At 35.0% G+C, this 19,615-nt stretch overlaps 2 protein-coding genes across 2 annotated transcripts; both read right to left on the bottom strand.

Annotated features, from left to right (window-relative positions):
- Window positions 1–387: 387 nt before the first annotated feature.
- Window positions 388–9,567, bottom strand: LOC109091822 (BSD domain-containing protein 1). The gene is made up of 11 exons (XM_019105610.2): window positions 9,476–9,567; window positions 7,864–7,921; window positions 6,665–6,781; window positions 6,331–6,498; window positions 6,178–6,232; window positions 5,970–6,085; window positions 5,802–5,870; window positions 4,087–4,174; window positions 3,502–3,912; window positions 2,887–2,990; window positions 388–1,564 (listed from the first exon to the last, which is right to left on the bottom strand). The coding sequence occupies exons 1-11, from the start codon at window positions 9,484–9,486 to the stop codon at window positions 1,532–1,534; spliced, it is 1,230 nt and encodes a 409-aa protein (XP_018961155.1). The 5' UTR covers window positions 9,487–9,567; the 3' UTR covers window positions 388–1,531.
- A 6,104-nt stretch (window positions 9,568–15,671) lies between these two features.
- LOC109091824 (oligodendrocyte transcription factor 3-like) lies at window positions 15,672–16,914 on the bottom strand. The gene has a single exon (XM_019105611.2). It carries the CDS (start codon window positions 16,693–16,695, stop codon window positions 15,940–15,942), a length of 756 nt encoding a protein of 251 aa, XP_018961156.1. The 5' UTR covers window positions 16,696–16,914; the 3' UTR covers window positions 15,672–15,939.
- Window positions 16,915–19,615: the final 2,701 nt, after the last annotated feature.

Here is a 19,615-nt window from a genome sequence, read left to right as displayed (position 1 = left end):
CTCAGAGTGTGATTATGTTTCATTGAGTTTGACTACTGGAGTCTTCATCATCATCATATCTCAGTAAAAGTCCAAGAGTTTAGTCTTCATCCTGACAGCTCATTCGGAAAACCCATTATGTTTCTAAGCAACTAAATGTGAAGGTAAGCCTTAAAACAGTTCCGATGGTGTGTGTGTGTGTGTGTGTATATATATATATATATATATATATATATATATATATATATATATATATATATATATATATATATATATATAAATTAATTACAGGTAGCATAAAAGAGAGTTGCACGCTATATTCAAAGTCTTCCAAGTATGTACAATATAGCACAATATTGTGGTTTTAAATTGGCAAAAAGAAAAAAGGCTATTCAAACAAATCACCAATTTGCATGATATTGCTTTTAATGGTGATGTGCATTGGAAAAATAGAGGACAATATAACTGTAAAAAGTATTGACAGCTTGAGACCCATTTTTAAATATGTCTACATGATTATGATCAAAGTAAAGGTCTAGAAAAAAACTTTTGAGATGCAGCATGCAAGAGATTTGGATGATATGAGTCAGTCTGGAGGCTGTATTCACCAAAAGATGAGCCTTACCTTAAAATAGGCCTGAAATATAGGCCTGCAGTTTAATCCTATATTGATACAAAGTGTTATTTAAGTGTCAAATAAATGGGAACTCAAATTATCATTATATTGTATATTGTAAGCCAAGTGACCCATGATCATCTGGATGAAATGCTAAGCACCGATATATCACAATTACAATTTCAGTCTATGAGAAGATGAAGACAAGGACAGGGAAATAAAGTGGACAGCACAGGAACACCAGGCGCATTTAGTGAAAGTACTTTTTTTGTTATTTTTGCATGACATTTTTTTCCATTCCACACAACACTGAACAAGGCCATGGAGCATCAGCAGAATGAATGAAGCATCTCTCCATCTCCATTCTCAATGCCAGAATAACTTGCATGAGATTAAAGGTGTTAGCATTTCAAGAGAAGCTAAATTAAAAAAGAAGCCTATATGCCAAAAAAAGAAACATAACTTACATATATTTTTCATGTGAAGGATTATTTTCTAATCCTAGAAGAATGATGAACAGTTTAATAGATTACAGCTAATCAGGAGCCCCGGCAGTTAATTTGCATTCTCCCACTGAAATCTCCAAAGAAGAATAACATTAATGTACATACGGCAGTTACAAATGGCATTGCGAGATGACCTCTCCTCATTAACTGGTACGTGCTTTCTCTGCTCAGTCTTCGTGTTTCACCGCAGGTCATTTTTTAGGACAGCCAGAGTGAGACCGGATCACCTCATCACACTTCACATCACTGCTTGGTGGACATGTGTTTAGCTAGCGTGTATATTTCATTCGCAGGAGGTGACCCGTTCACTGGACTGGTTGAATGAGCAGGTGTGGCCGTAGACTAGGAGTTATATATATTAAGCATGATTCACTTTGGGGACAGCAACGCCTCACGTCGATATCGGGCCAGAATTCCCTCCACCAGATTCTCACTCCCAGTTCTCCCAGTCCTCATCTTCCAACTGGTAAAGAAATAAAATAATGAAAACTGAATTTATTACTGCACCTGGTATTGCCATTCCTCTCGGGTGATCACATCACAAATGGACAGCACAAAATCCGAAATGTCTTGTGTTCGAATCACTCAAAAATCATTTGGAGGTGGTCAGACAAACTTATGACCACATTGCAAGTAAAACTGTAGTTTTTTTAAAATAAAACTTTGGTTTTGAATAAAATTTAATAAGAAGTAACATCTAGTGCTACACGATTTGGGCAAAAAAAATAAAAAAAAACAAATTTAGATATTTTTCTGTTTACAACTGCGGTAGTGATTTAAAATGATTTTAAAGTGTTTTGTTTTTTTTGTTTTTTTTCTAGGGCTGCACAATTAACAACTTTTGTCTTTATGTTAATATGACTAATAATAATTATTATTATTACTACTAAATAAAAATAAATAAAAATATTACCATTGTAATTACATAATATCAAAATAAAATCATGCAAATATTAAAAAACTATTAATAAAACTAAAACAATAATATTAATAACAATATTGTTATTAATCATGTTATAAGCAGCCCAGACTCGCAGCGCTTGCAGAGATGGAGCAGCATTTACTGCGAACCAAACTTGGACTAAATCGAGCTGAATATGACACTATTGTCTTCTGTAGAACTGCTTCATAACTGAATCTAGTTTGTTCATAATTGACAAATCTTGCAACATTGACACTTATTGAACACTGAACTGAGTTGAGATAAATATCAACACTGCTGTCTTCAGCAAAGCTGCTTATCACTGAATTGTTTCATAACTGATGAACTTTAAACAGTTATTGAACTGAACTGTCTGGAGCTGAATAATGACACTATTGTGTTATTAGAGCTGCTTTACAGCAGAATTTGAATTTGCCTCATATTTGATGAGGTTTGCATGACTGTTTCTGTTCTGTTTTATACCATGAAGTTGCTTTGAAACAATCTGTATTGTATAAAGCACTATAAAAATAAAGCCTACTTGACTTGTAAATGCGAAAGCATCCTGATGAGCCTCGGAAAACATCATATAACAGGCATCCTACTCGGAGTCGGACACCAATCAGCTAATCCACTAAAACAAGAACTTTGAACTGGCCATGATATCTAAACTCAGTAAAACAAATTCTTTATCTTAGATGAAAACAGCTACCAAATAAAGAAAAGAACACAGTCTAGTCACTGTCCAATCACAGCCAGAAAATATGAAGTAAAACAGTATTATTTCTAAACATGGTGTAAAGATCTTGAGCATTTCTACTTAGGGTTAGGCACTAACTAACTAACTGTCTTGAGGAACAAACCTCTTTTGTTGCGTCGATTTTAGACAAAGCCATCTGAACCTCTTCTTCTGTCATATCCAGATCGAAATCCTTCTCCCAGTCTTCACTGACATCTGTACTCGAACCTACATGTGCACAAACACACAGTGCAGACATACCATCAGAATTCAATACTTCATTCATACTAAATGATGTGCTATGGTTTAAAAGTTAGTTGGTGTTTTTTTTTTTACGATTTTATGCTCACCTAGGCTGCATTTCTTTTAATAAAATTACAGTAAAAACAGTAATATTGTGAAACATATCTACAACTTAAAATAATGTTTCTGTTTGAATATACTTTAAAATGTCATTTATTCTTGTTATGTAAAGCTGAATTTTCAGCATCATTACTCCAGTCTTCAGTGTCATGTGATCCTTCAGAAATCATTCTAATATGATGATTTGCTGCTAAAGAAACATTTTGGATTATCAATATTGAAAAGAGTTGTGCTGCTTAATATTTTAACAGAGAGGAGCAGCATTTATTTAAAATAGAAATCTTTTGTAACATTATAAATGTTTAGACTGTCACTTCTGATCAAATGCTAGGTTTTGATGTTTTGATAATATTTCTTTATTCAAAAGGAGTTTCACCTTTCTTGCCATTATTGGAGGGTGTGGATTTGCCGCTGTCTGAGTTGAGCTCAAACACTCGGAGGTCTTGAGCTACGTCGTCTCTGGCGGTCTGTGAGGGTCGCTCCTCTGGGAATGTCTCCTGTAGACTGGCCTCTGAGAGTTTCTGAGAGACCTGGTCTGCAGCGGGCGATGGCTGCGTGACTCTGATGGTGACAGAGTCTGCTTGATTCTCGATCTGGGTGGGGAAGCTGACGCTGTCGCTGCTTACAGAGGGAGTGACGTCAGATGCTACGTTGCTGCTGGAAACCACCACTTGAGAGGGTGAGGAGCTTTCAGGGGTGGCCTCTATTGTTACCGAAGGGACACATGCCTCTTCGACAGGTGGAGTGAAATCTAAGCGAGAAGACGATGTAGCCCCGAGAAACTCACCTAGAGAGAGAGAGAAGAAAGATGCTGATAAAGGAACACAAATGCTCTGTTCTAAAATATCGTGAGCTGCCTTTTAAGGCAAATAAACAGAAAGGTTAAACTAGCTAGTATGCTTGACAACCTCCACTAAAAATCCAGATAAACTGCACTAAATTATGCAAATGTTAGCCAAACCTTCTTCGTCCTCTTCCTCCCAACCAAGACTCTCAGAATGATCCGTCTGCTCTGCTCTCTGCTTCAGCGCTACTCTCCTGGCCTCCTCCTACAAACACACACATTTAAGATAAGTAAGGTTAAAATGCCACCACATAGACATTAATGACAACTCATTAAAACAAAAGGCATATTAATTGGTATCCTCATACTAGAACATATAGACCCAGAACTGTTTTACTGACCAGCTTTTGTGATTTACAGAAAGTTTAAGAATGACACAAGGGTGAGTAAATTTACATTTAGCAGACGCTTTTATCCAAATGAGGACAATAGAAGCAATCAAAATCAACAAAAGAGCAATGATATATAAGTGCTATAACAAGTCTCAGTTAGCTTAACGCAGTACACATAGCAGGTTATAATATAATAAATCAAAAGAAAACCGATAGAATAGAAAAAGAATGGTTAACAAAATTCCAAGGTGACTTAAAATAATGTTGCTGAATTAATTTGATATCTTTTTTATTAAAATATGTAATAAAATAACAAAAAACAATAAAACAATAATAATAGAAAAAATTTTAAACTGCTATATATATATATATATATATATATATATATATATAATATATATATATATATATATTTACATTTATATATTTACATTTAGTCATTTAGCAGACGCTTTTATCCAAAGCGACTTACAAATGAGGACAATGGAAGCAATCAAAAACAACAAAAGAGCAATGATATATAAGTGCTATAACAAGTCTCAGTTAGCCTAAACACAGTATACGTAGCAAGGGCTTTTAAATAATATAATAAATAAAAAGATATATATATAATATATATATATTTTTTTTCTTTTTTCTTCACTCAACAACTGTTGTTTTTATTAAAGAACATGCTGTTCTTGAAACATCTGGAATCACAAAACTATAAACAGGAGTCAGGACCTATATAAAAAGCCTTTGATTATTATATTAACAATGAGGGACTAACTGAAATGTTTCACCCATAAAATAAAAATGTGATTTAACATTTCTCACCCTCAGGCCATTCGAGATCAGCTGAGTTTGTTAGTTCATCAGAACAGATTTGTAAATGGTGCTTGATCTGATTTTTTGATTTCTCAAAAAATCTGAATTTGATTTCTCTCCTGTTTCAGACAAGATGGCTTTTTCCAGTGAAGAATGCGATATTATGGATAGAGGACATATTTTAGCCAGAAGCAGAGGTTTGTAGTTAAAAATGCCTTTCAAACACACAGCTTTTCACTTCACAAGATGTTAATTGATGGACTGGAGTGGTGTGCATTATTGTGATGTTTTTATAAGCAATTTAGACTCTCATCAATTTTTCCAAATCTGTTGGACTCATCTACATCTTGGATGGCCTGAGGGTGATTAAATATTCAGCAAATAATTAATTTTTGTGTGAACTGTTCCTTTAAACAGAACGGCTGCCTTATACCTAAAGCCTGCAAACCAACTGCATATACATGCATGACCAGCAGATGGCGCTACCATATTAAACTTTAACTGAATGGGTGTTTGATACCACACCTAGAACAAATATGAAACCTCAACAAAAGAAAGTGCTGTGCTGGTAAGTTTCCTGTGACTCATTCTGACGACATTATGTTGTTTGAGCGTCTGAGCTGTGTGTGTTCAGATAAGCTCATAAGCCTGATTTCAGCTCAAGGGTCAGTATTAGACACAGATCTGCTGTACCTGCTCCAGCTGGAACACTTTATAGAAGTACCGCTGCCAGAACTCTGAATGAGCCACTGCTGCCGGCACCTGACATCAACACAAGCAAATTAATTATTTTATTATGTGGAATAACATGCATGGAAGAATCGTAGTCAGTAAGGAAGTGCATTAAAGGTTGCATCATACCATTTTAGTATAAAGAGCTCTTATGGCGGGGCTGTTGACCAGCATTTCAGAGATCTCTGCTTTCCTCTCTTCCAGTGTGAAACTGGACAACCAGGCATCAAACTGCTGTGGAGGGCCTGGAAAGAGAAAAATACATGGAATGCTCTTCAAAACTCTTAAAAACACATCCGTGTTTGACATATAGAGAAAACATGAAGCATTTACACACCGTCAGGCTCATTGCAGTATGTAGCAGGGTCTGCTTGAAGACTGTAGAGTCGAGCCTGAGAGCAAATGCAGTATATGAATTTAATTATACATGTAAATTTTGTATGCATGTATTTAATCTAGTATTTCTTTAACCTATGTGGACGTGGCGGACCTTGCTGCTGTCATACACCTCTGTTGTGCCTTCCGGAGTGGCTACCAGCGTGATGACATCACAGTCGATGGTCATGTCTTGGGGAGGGGCCAAAGTGTCTGTGATCACGCCCAGAAAATTCGAAATGCCCTTCTTCACCTTTTCAGTGGCCTCTGATGAACTTTCAACCTAAAAAAAAGCAAAATAGCATATAAACTATCATTTGTGGCTAGGGTTTGCATCTACATAAACTAAACTAAAGGGCTGATATGTCTAGCTTTAGCACTGAAGACTAAACAAGGCAAGAAGGTAAGAATTATCATTGTTTTGGTGTGTTGTGAAACTGTTTGCTTACTGCCAGTTTGCTCTTAATGGCGCTCGCTGTTGCCACAACGGAGCATGCCGTGTCATGTTGGACCACGCTGGAGAATTCTGTCAGGTCCCGTTTGATAAACTCGTATGCCTCAGCTGACTGTTGAGACAACCCAAAATCATTTTATGATTTGTATTCATATAAATATTAATTTCATGAGCACTCATATTCATTTCAAAACATATTCATTCAAATAAACATGAAATATTCGCATAAATAATACAAATAGAGGCAGAACTGAAACCAAATGGGGACAAAAATTTTAGTAATTTAGCTATCAGTAAAATTATTTGATCTGCATTTTGACTCCACATTAAAAATCTGGGATGTATTTGCATCTAAACCTGGAATTAAATATCGTTTAAGAATGAAACAAAGGTTATGACATAAAAATAATAAAGCAAAAGGGGGCACATATGTCTGTCTTGCACTACTGTCTGTTCATCCAGAATACTAAGTAATCCATTTGCACACTGAAATATTTTCTATGCACTTTACTGTCCATTGCACTAGTGTAAATGATGTTCATAGTTTCTGCTTATAGTGTACATACACTTTCAATTCAAGTTTAATTCAATTCAAGTTTATTTGTATAGCGCTTTTTACGATACAGATCATTGCAAAGCAACTTTACAGAAAATTAAGTTTCTACAATATTTAGTAGTAGAAACACTTTTACATAATCCATCTGTATAGTATCTTCATTGCACACCTATCTGTATATCATGCTATCTGTATATCATGCTATATTTATTATACATTTGTAACATATTGTAGACCTTGTATATTCTGTACTTACTGCTAATTGCACTTCTGGTTAGATGCTAACTGCATTTCGTTGCCTTGTATCTTACTTGTGCAGTGACAATAAAGTTGAACCTAATCTAATCTATTCTAAATACTAAAAATGTATGTTGATTTTTTTTTCTTCAGTTCAACTGTTTCACTCACATTATTATGCTGATAATGTGCGAATAAATCCTTTTTAATAAAATTTAAAAAGAATGTAAAAAAGTAGCATCTAACTAGTGGTTTCACAACTTCTAGCACTGCTTCTAAGCACAGCTCAATCACTGCTTTTCCCAAACACACTGCTGAGAGATTCCTAAAACATTTCAGCATTATCCATATGACACGTCCACACTGGATCGGATCTGGATTACGGTCTGGATTTGTCTCACCTTGTCTTTGACGGCCTGGAAGCTCTGTGTCAACCAGCCTCCCCACCATCCTCCTTCCCTGTGATCATCACACACGATTCTAATCATTAGTAACCATCACAAATGATACATCCGGGTAACTTCTGTTATACTGTATCATTAGATCTCTATAACTTAAAGGGTTAGTTCACCCAAATATTAAAATTATGTCATTAATGACTCACCCTCATGTCGTTCCAAACCCGTAAGACCTCCGTTCATCTTCGGAACACAGTTTAAGATATTTTAGATTTAGACCGAGAGCTTTCTGTCCCTCCATTGAGAATGTATGTACGGTATACTGTCCACGTCCAGAAAGGTAATAAAAACATCATAGTAGTCCATGTAACATCAGAGGGTCCGTTAGAATTTATTGAAGCATCGAAAATACATTTTGGTCCAAAAATAACAAAAATTACGACTTTATTCAGGATTGTCTTCTCTTCCGGGTCTGTTGTGAACGCGACTGCTGTGACTGTTGACGTCGACGCTGCTGACGCGCCCAATAACAAAGAAAACACGCTGCGTGACGTCAGCGGCGTTCACTACAGTGTTGTGAACGCCTCACAACAACCCGGAAGAGAAGAAAATGATGAATAAAGTCGTCATTTTTGTTATTTTTGGAAAAAAAAGGTATTTTCAATGCTTCAACAAATTCTAACGGACCCTCTGATGTCACATGGACTACTTTGATAATGTTTTTATTACCTTTCTGGACGTGGACAGTATACCGTACATACATTTTCAATGGAGGGTCGGAAAGCTCTCGGACTAAATCTAAAATATCTTAAACTGTGTTCTGAAGATGAACAGAGGTTTTATGGGTTTGGAACGGCATGAGGGTGAGTCATTAATGACAGAATTTTAATATTTGGGTGAACTAACCCTTTAGGAGAGAAAAAAAATGCCTGTGTTGTAATTTAAGGAAGCATTTGTCTTTCTAAAAACTATCCTCTGGTCAAACTCTGGCACTTAAACTTCATTAATTATAACTTGACTATTTACAGACTGTCAAACAAATAAACAATGTTATATAATTGTGACTACAAATCTTTAAAAAAATAATAATAATAATAATATATTTTTTTTTTTTTAGGTTTGATCTCTGGCGTATTTGATGTAGATATTAAAAAGTACAGCATAGGAATGAGACATATAATCGATCATGAATAAATCCTAATGTGTGTGAATAGTCTGATCACTCCAGCTCTGGTCTGGAACATTCTGTGACATACGAGCTTTATGAGTCCTTCATTTCAATATCTGAACATTTCATTTCAGCCTTTTACTGTGATATACATGATCTAAGCCGTGTGTCTGTTATATTAGATGGGTTTATATGAATATTATACCTAATAACGATGTCTGTAACATGCATGTTTTTGTTCATGACTCTGTGATATTTTTGTAAACAAACCCGTCTGACTTCCTCCTTCACATCCGCCAATAAAACTCATAATTTAAAAAGGTCACCAACATCTCTTAAATGCGGATATGCACTCTTTAGAGTTAAATTAATGTTGCTAAATGACAACATGTTATTTATATCTTGCATTAAAACGACAAAGTGAACAGTTATGTGCTGTAAACTCACCCGTCTGCCATCTTCAGCGCATGACGACATTAGTATGGCCTGAACTCTGACCTCACCAACGCGTCAAAATAACATTCATAAACACCGCGTTAAACACAGTGAGGATAATTTATTAATTAGTTTGATAGTGATATAACGCAGTAACTTGCGCTAAAAAGAGAAAATGTGTATAAAAGAGTTAGTTAAAAATATTTTTCAAATTACACTGCGTAGTAAGGCAACCGCAAAGGATCAAGATTTGTGATGAAACGCGAAAAAGCCTGTCATTACACTGACGGCCTGTAGGGGCCACCAAAAGCAATAATCACTCAGCGCAATAAACTAATTTATGGATTAAATTAATTCTGTAAAGAACACTTTGTAGGGAATATTACATGTGTGTCAGAAAAGGAAAAAAAAAATCTGACAAATATTTGACTTTGTATTTCATGAAATTTAAGAACTATAAATAATTACGATTTATTTATATACTTGTAAAATGAAAAAATAAACTAACTAAATAAATATTTATATAAGGGCTGTAAAGTACTATTTGCATATTTCCTAAACTTATATTTCTCATCTTTAGAACTATTTTTAAAATGTATAAGATATTTTATCTGACAAATATTTGACTTTACATTTCATGAAATTTAGGAACTTTAAATAAATGTATAAAGTATATATTATAGTGTGTGTGTGTGTGTGTGTGTGTGTGTGTGTGTGTGTGTTTGTGTGTGTTTGTGTATACTATTTATATTATATATTACTTATATAAATAAATAGAATGATGAGAAAAACATTCTAGATTTTAAAGGATATATAACAGCTTTGAACTGTTTTTCCTTTTGTTTCTCTTTTTTAAAACTATATTGCAATGTTAAATTTACTAGAATTTTGAGCATCATTTGATCAAAATCAGGCTCTTAGTTAGCTGTCTCATAGTTTAGAGGACTGGAAAAAATCACAAATGGCATAAAGTCTCATGGGAGAGAGTTTGTCTCGTCACTTTGTTACACATAATCAAGAAATGAATTTGTTCATAATGGAACTGACACGAGGAGTTTATCACCTCATTAGAATTCAGAACAGCCCATATGGATTGAGTCCTAATGGGAGTGCTTAACTACACACCTGAGGGCCCGGGCCCCTCACATTATATACACGTGTGACCCCCGTCTCAGCTGTGTGAGCGGCTGACAGGAAGTGAGGTTTAACAGGATGTCACCAGGTCGGGTGAGTGCTGCCTCTCTCTTAATTGAAGCCTCCTTGAGCAATATGTGCGTGAGTTCCACAATATGTCCCCCAAATGCTCCCCAATCGCACTAATTGGGACCTTTGGTTCCCTAATTAACTCTGTCAGTCTGAATCTGTGGCCGCAGAAGGTGTTTTCATGCATTGATTAGATGATCCCACTATGCCACATTCAGAACAGATTGCAGATGTATCATTGGGCACCAAAAACACAAGAAGAGAGAATGAGATCTCATGTAACCACTTACAGGCTGGATGGTTCAATCTCAGACAGATAATAATATTGCACACTGCATGCAGCTGTGGTAACCAAAATACTTTTAAGAAAAAAACCCATAGAAAAACATTTTAAAAATTCTTACAGAAAATCACCTTGTAAAAATTTGTAAGAGGAAATTAACTTGTAACGGTATTTTAGAATTTTACAGTATTTTCTGCTTTTATTTGATCAAAAATACAGTAAAAAAAAAAAAGAAAAACCTTGAATGCTGCATGCAGCCTTGTTGAGCATAAGAGACTTCTTCCAAGAACACGGAAAAAATATATAAACATCTATAATAGTTATTTTAAATGTAATAATATTTCAAAATATTAGTTTTTACTGTAATTTTGAACAGATATCCATTTATTTGATCAACAATAAAGTAAAAAATTATACTATATGTATGTGTTTATATATATATATATATATATATATATATATATATATATATATATATATATATATATACATATATATATACATATATATATATATAGTTATTTTAAATTATAATATTTAATAATATTAAAATATTTAATAATAATTGTAAAAATAATACAAACATTTGACTGTTGTTACTGTATTTTTAAACAATGAATTACATTTATTTGATAAATATGGTATGCAAAGACATTTTAAAAATCTTATTGTAAAAATATATGTATAAAACAGTTATTTTAAGTTGCAATAATATTTTACAATATTACCCTTTATTGATAACCTACATATGTTCATATGCTTGCCTATGTGCCTCTACCTTTCCCTAACAAGCATTCACATACAGATACATCCCCTGCTGTTATCTCTCTATGGACCATTACCATCTGCCCTCAATCAGGAAACACCAGCTTTGCACAAGTCAATGTGTCTAATTATCCCTGTGCAGCAGGCCGGGCCACAGCTCCCAGTAATCCCCACAATGTGTTCAGCTTCCCATACCCACCTGTGCCTGGGACCTGGAGCGGGGGCCCCAACTCAGGGGGATCGCAGGGACACAGGGACACGCAGAGGGAGCTTCTTCTCCGGGCAGGATGGCAGCTGCCTCCCCCCGCTGGGACGTTCACCAGCTGACTGCGAGCAGGCCCCTGACAGGAGCTCTTTAGCGCTGTCAATGGGCCCATAAATAAGGAGCTAAGGGTCTTTGTGTTGCCGTTGGAGTGTCAGGGCCCTCTGCAGGCCGACTGGGCAGGTTACCGCATCGAGAAAAAAACACAAAAAGAGGGGGCTGTGTTACGGGCTGCCCCCTGTGCCCTCTCTTTGTGTTCGGAGCGAGTGCTATTGTCTTCCGCCATTTAGGGTGAGAGAGAGAGGGAGGAGAGCAGAGGAGGAGAGGAGACTCATCTCTTCATCTCTCCTCTGATCTTTCAGTTGTCGGCCCGGGATTCCTATGAGGAGAAATGTGTATTTTTCACGCTTGATTTATCTCTTGAGAAATACAGTCTCAAACTGCGTGCGTGTGTGTATAAAGGATTTCACACAAATGAAGATTTCAACTACAAAACGCATTGGATTGTAGCATTTTGCATCCTGCGCGCTGGCACTATTATGAAATACACTCGTAAAAAATAAAGGTTCTTTATTCGCACTGATGTTTCTATGAAGAACCTTTAACAATCATGGAACCTTTCCATTCCACAGAAGGCTCTTTAGATTTTAACATGTTGCACACACTTAGAAAAATTGTTATTTTAAGAACTGTTCACTGAAAGGTTCTTTGGGACACTAAAAATGGCTTCTATGGCATCACTGCAAAAATACCCCTTTGGAACCTTTGTTTTAAAGAATGTCTGCTTCGCTATTAGTAATGTATGGTCTAAAAACTGCACTCCTAAAAAGAAAGGCTGTTTATTTGTATTGATGGTTCCATGAAGAACATTTAACATTCATGGAATATTTCCATTCCACATAAGGTTCTTTATAGTGGAAAAAAAGTACTTCTGATTTTTAAAATGTTCTTCACACTAAGACAAAAACAGCTTTATTTTTAAGAGTGTTGTACCATGGTGTGTTAAATCAAAGATGCTACCCAAGGCTGTGATTTTACCATGCAAAGAGCCTAAAATCCACTCATTCAGTGATGTTTTAAAACATTAAAAGTTAACATTAAATAGTTAATATTTCAAAGGAGAGCTCTTTTAGTGTTCTGTGCTCCTAACAGCAAAATCTGTGCCATGTGGTAGATAAACACAAAATAATGTTCCCTCAGTTTGTAAAAACTAAAATTGTGTGCATATTAATTCAGTTTAAATGGAAGTCTAAAAAAGCAAAGCTTTCCACTAATAAACATTAAAATACACAGTTTCAAAAGTATCACCAAAAAAAGTATATGCTTTTGTTCCTCTTTTGTCAGACGCTTGGGATAAAAGCATCTGCTTAAATGAATAATTGTAAATAAAAGTAAAATATTACTGTACATGTTGATAAAATATTTCTGCTTCATTCCTCCCAAGGAATGCCTTGCCTGACTTCTATAGTGACTGATATCTAGTGCATTAGGGTAAACTTGAACTGCATGATGAGTCCAAATTCCATACAGAGGTCAGTGACGGCATGCAACTGATGTTGGCTATAGAATTGCACTTGTTTAGAATGCACAACATTCTTTTTAATTCTGAATTGTAGTGCATGGTGAGGCCATATGCATTTATATTGCATGCATATATTAAATACTGAGTAAATTTTGCATTTATTATCTTATTGAGTGCACATACTACTCGTGTAAATTTGGGTTTGTAAGGTTTTTAATGTTTAAAGAAGTCTCTTCTGCTCAACAAGGCTGCAACTATTTGATCACATATACAACAATATTGTGAAATATTATTACAATTTACAATATCTTCTTTCTATTTAATTATATTTTCAAATAAAAATTATTTCATGTCATGCAAAGCTGAATTTTCAGCATCATTACTCCAGTCTTCAGTATCACATGATCTGAGGAGAAGAGGAGACTCATTCTAATATCCTCATTTTCAGTTGTCGGCCCAGGATGCTGCACACTTGATTTAGCTCTTGAGAAATACAAGAAACATCTATTGTGTGTATAAAGGATTTCAATATTTTCAATATAGAAATAGAACAGTGAAATTATCTACCAACATAAAAATTTTGTGGAAACCATGATATGTTTTAATTTAACGCATTCTTGTTGAATGGATGTATCAATTTATATAAATATAGAAATAGAACAGTGAAATTTGCTACCAACATAATAATATCAATGTGCATTTCGTCACTTTTACTCTGAGTCCTGGTTTATTTCTGATGCCATTATGCCCAATATTTCACACCTTCATTTCTAATCATTGGTCATATCAGAAGATCCGAAAAGTCAAATGATCCCTCCAGCTAACAAATGATGGTGTGCACAGCTGTCAGAGCCTCTTCATGAAAACCACTCCCAGCGAGGACGGCCTGAAAATGATCACAGCTTTATTGGACAGTGACAAATCTTCCTGCACTAACCTGAAAAGAAGTGCTGGCCGTCCCCTGCGTGTGCTGCACAATGCTGACGCGCCAACCTGGCGACAGCTTGCGTCTCTCTCTCTCTCTGATTGATGGGTGAGAGTAGGCCCCAGGCTCCGAGCGGTCTGGCTGCTTTTCTTTTTCATACATTAACTAGTCTCTGTACAGATGGTTCAGTCTAAAGGCAGCATTTTATAGAGGGCAGAAATGATGCTTGCGTTTGTTAGCATATGGTAAAAACATAAACATGGTGCGGGCAATATTGCGGTAATGGTGCTGGATGAAAACATATGGACTCATTTTATATTCATATATATCATGAAACATACTGACACATACCAAAACTGACACATGATTTCAGAACAGATGAGCAGCTGCCATTTTTTAATTTTAGCACCTCATTATTTCATGTTTATATCAGTTTTATTATAATTAATGAATGTGGGTTGAAAGATTTTTTAAAATTCATATTTAGTAATTGTTCTTGAATTATTTCACAGATTTCCAACAATTTAAAGTAAAAATTTAAGTAAAAAAGTTGTTGTTCAATTTTATTTGAACAAGCAAGTAAATTAAGAACCAATGTCTTACTTAAAATAAATGATTTAAAAGGTTTAACTTTAGTACAAAATTTGATCTCCATTGAACTTAACCAGGGAGAGAATAAATAAATATATAATAAATAATATAAAATAAATAAAAATAATAAAACTATGGATAGGGTTAAAAAATCTCCTGAGTAAAATGGTGCATTGTTTTCCATAGTTGCACAGCATACTACAGTAAATAAAATAAAATTACAGAACATTGCACTGACATTAAAGAAGTGTTTATATAAAATTTGTATTATTTTTTATATTATTTCATCATTATTTTTTGTCTTTTGTGTAATCTTTATATCTTATTTATAGCATATAAAAATTTGTAAAATTGCTTTGATTGTGATTTTAAAAAATAAAAAATCAAAATTAAACCAAAAAAAATAAAAATACAAATAATATTAATATAACTAAATCAAAAATAGTGAAATCTAATAACACCAAGGTCAGGGGGTTTGAGCTTGAATGCACTTTAAGTCTCTTTTGCTAAAATGCTTATATCAAATACTTAAGCATGAATGTGTTTTCCTTAAACTAGGTGCACTTCTTTGAAATATTACAGATTGTTTAAATGATCAAATGAAGACACTGAAAAATCAGGGTATTTTTCATTATAATAATAGATGTTTAATTTAAGAAACAAAACTATACGTTTTCAATTGCCATTTTGCTACAAAGAACATACAAGCACATATGTTCATACAGTGACTATTCAAAAACGCTATAACAGTACAAAACATTCTTTGATATAAAAATAGCAGCAGCTTGTTAGAAAAGAAATTCTGTACAGGACATTTACAAAGTTTACAACACATCTAGAGACACATCCAGATGCTTTCAGTTCTTCTTGAGTCCGTATTTTAACTTCGGCCTGCTCCATCCCTTGAGCCTGGGCCTCGCCTGAATCACTTCCCCATGGAGAGGCTGTGCAAGCTGGCTGTGGAAGCAGGGAGAGGCTGGCAGAGGGAGCAGGGGCAAGGCATGCCGGGGAAATGCCTGTAGCCGCTGGAGAGATGCAGAGGGTCTTTCAGCAGGGTGGGAAGAGGTGGAGCAGGGAAACCCAGATAGCCAGCCGAGGGTGGAGAATGAGGGGCTTGGGCCATAGTCGGTGTGGAGGTGTGCTGGGAAGTGCTGCCCACCAGAGAGTGCAGAGACGGGGCAAGCGAGAGCAGCGACAACTGGGATGCCGGAGCAGCCGAAGTTGGTGGTAGAACCCGTCTAGCCGAGTGACTCTGACCTCTGGCTCCATAAACATCACCTATTAGCTTCTTCATCTCCTCCAGAGAGCTGGACAGCATGAGGATATAGTTTCTGGCGAGGAGCAGGGTGGAGATTTTGGACAGCTTGCGTACAGACGGGCCCTGTGCATAGGGCATCACCTCACGCAGCCCGTCCATGGCCTGGTTGAGGTCGTGCATGCGTTTGCGCTCGCGGCTGTTCACTTTGAGACGTAGATCTTGCAGGCCGTCTTTGGAGAGATCGGCCCGTGCGCGGCTCTTTCCGCCAGATCCGGTGCTCTGTGGTGATTTTTCAGGCCTGGGCTGCCCCTTTTCTCTATCTGTGCAGTAAGCTTGAAACACCTTGTTGGAGAAAAAGCTAGAGTGCACAGCCAGCTCGGGTGAAGAAGACCGACTGCATGTGGAGCTTGCATCAGAATCCATCTTAAAGTTGTTCCCGCAAAGTCTTGGTTGAGAGCTTGCAATCTTCTCAAGAACAATCCACTTGCGCAAAGTTTAAAAAGTCAACCTGGCGCAGCTTCTTTCTCTGAGAACTCAGTTCGTAGGTCTGCAGAAGGAATGAGTGTGTGTGTGTGAACACTGAGAGGGCTGTATTTATACTCCTCAACATCACAAAGACACAATGAGACGCATAATGTGACATTAGGCTCAGAGCCAATGACAGAGGGGCCACACTTTCACCCCCACACACCCCTTCCCTGCCCCAATAGCATTGTATACACCCCACCTCCACAAAACACACATCAAGCAACAAATACTAAAGGCATCAATCTTTCTAAAAAAATTATGTTTAATGGTTGCTATGGTTCGCATATGATCTAAATGAAGTAAAATATGGTGATGTTATTACAAGTTACATATACTGTAGGCATTATTCTTTCTAAAGAATGTGTTAGGATGGTCTGTTAACAGCTTAAGAGCATCACAAAGAATCTTAACATTAGTTCAGGCCACATTTTACTCCAAAATCCAGTGGAAGGAGAAAAATGTAAAATAAATAAATAAATAATACTTATTTTTTGGAGCATGACAAAATAAAATATATAAATACAAAAAAAAAAAATATATATATATCATTATCATAATCTGAAAAATTATTCTATTAAAAATTAATTAAAAATTAATCACCAATAGAATAATCACCAACACAATACAAGGTAAAACTTCACAACAAATTTCCCATTATTTAATTTTAGCAAATGTATTAACTAAAATTAACTAACAATGAGCAACTCATTTGTTACAGTTTTTTATTAACATTTGATAAAGTTAATAAAAATAAAACTGTTCATTTTCATTTCATGTTAGCTCAGTTGCATTAAATAATATTAACAGACACAACTTTTGATTTTAGTATGTGTTAGTATAAGTAGAAGTAATGTATAGTTATCTAATGTTGAACAATGGAACCTCATTGTAAAGTGTTTGTTATATTGCCTTTAAATTATGAATATTTATAAATATTTAGAACCCTAGTGTTTCATTATTTAATTGAAACATAATTTAAGACAGATTGCTAGACAAAGCTAATACATTTACATTTACATTTACATTTAATCATTTAGCAGACACTGTAATATAATGCTGTATTTTTTTGATAATTAATGAGGATCCCCACTGAGAATAAAAAGTTTAAAAAAAAAAAAAGTTTAAAAAAAAATATATATAGCTTAAGCATAAGCATATATATTATAGCTGAATAAAAAAAAATATATAATGCCCTAACTTAAATGTGAAGATCTGAGAGATTAAAAAAAAAACACTATTTTATTTACTTTTAATCTTTTAGCAGACCTTTTATCCAAAGAGACTTACAAATAAGAACAATAGAAAGCAATCAACCAGAAGAGAACAACAACGGTATACAAGTGCCATGACAAGTCTCAGTTAGTCTAGCACAGAACACGTAGCAAGGTTTTTTTTTTTTTTTTTTTTTTTTTTTTTTTTTCAAGAATAGGATAGACAAGAAAAAAAATTTCTATGTAATCTAGTTCAAACTGTTTATTGGTTTGATATTGAGGTGACCTGGTTATGTTTTTTGAAAATGAGTAATATATCTATCTCCCTCTCTTTCTCTGTGAGGCTTGTAAACTTGAACACAATGTTTTAAGAACAGACTAGGTAGACTTTAACTTGACTCTAAAGACACTGGCAGGCTGAATTCCATTAGACAATATGGTGTGTGAAGTGCCCGTGAAAAGCCCCTGTGGAGGGCAGAGGAGGAGCAGTGAAGAAAGAGAGAGTTATAACTATAACACATTACTATAATGCTCTTACTATAACTGCTTTTTAAAGGAGTCATTAACATCTCCATTACACTCTTCAAAATACACACACACCGTAACTACACAAAACTACATCACTCACATTATGATCCATGAGCTGCTGGAGAGCCCAATCCGATGTGGTACAGCCAAAGTTTTTATTTTTTACTAAAACTAAAATTATCGAAATATTGTTGTTCATTGAAATTAAGCTGAAAAAGATATTATTTAAAATTATTAACTGGAAATAAATAAACACTAGATCTAAACTAAAACTGAATTAAAAACAAACCAATAAAATTTTGTTTTCCCTGTGACTGCACTTTTAAAATAAGCTGTTAAAATTCACAAAAAATAACACAGCTATCTGTTTTCCCTGTGACTGCACTTTTAAAATAAGCTGTGCAAATTCAGTCTATATACCAATGGATTTAGGTTGAAAATAAAGAAGCAAGAAAAAAATGTGTCAATAAAAATGTCAAATGTATAAAAACTACAAATATGAGTCACAAAAAATGTTTCCTGAGCAGCAAATCAGCATAATTCAATTCAATTCAAGTTTATTTGAATTAATAGAATGATTTCTGCAGGATTATATGACACTGCAGACTGAAGTTATGATGCTGAAAATTCAGCTTTGCATCATAGGAGTAAATTACATTTTCTAATATATTCAAACAGAAAACAATTATTTTAAATTGTAATAATATTTCACAATATTATTGTTTTTATTGTATTTATTTTTTTATTTTTTTATCAAATAAATGCAGCCTTGAGGAAACTAGAGGACTTGAGGAATAAATGTCATGCCACTGGAGCTTAACAGATGTGGTCATTATTATTTTTCATTGTACAAAAAAAAATATTCTAAAAAACAAAAAATCAAAAACCCCAAACCCACTTTCAAAGTATGAGAATGAGTAAATAATAACCGAATTTCCAACCAAAAAGATGCTAGAAAACAATAAATGAGAGCTCCTCAAGCCACTGTCACAGCAGGTGCCTCTCTCTGGGCTGAAGTGTGTGTTGTGTTGTGTTGTCATGAGTGAAGAACATATGGGGTTTTGGCATGTTATAGG

Source organism: Cyprinus carpio, chromosome B13 (genome assembly GCF_018340385.1).
Source record: "Cyprinus carpio isolate SPL01 chromosome B13, ASM1834038v1, whole genome shotgun sequence".
In the NCBI taxonomy this organism is placed as follows: Eukaryota; Metazoa; Chordata; class Actinopteri; order Cypriniformes; family Cyprinidae; genus Cyprinus; species Cyprinus carpio.
The sequence above is the reverse complement of the archived record's forward strand: the minus strand, read 5'-3'. Positions and strand labels throughout refer to the sequence as shown.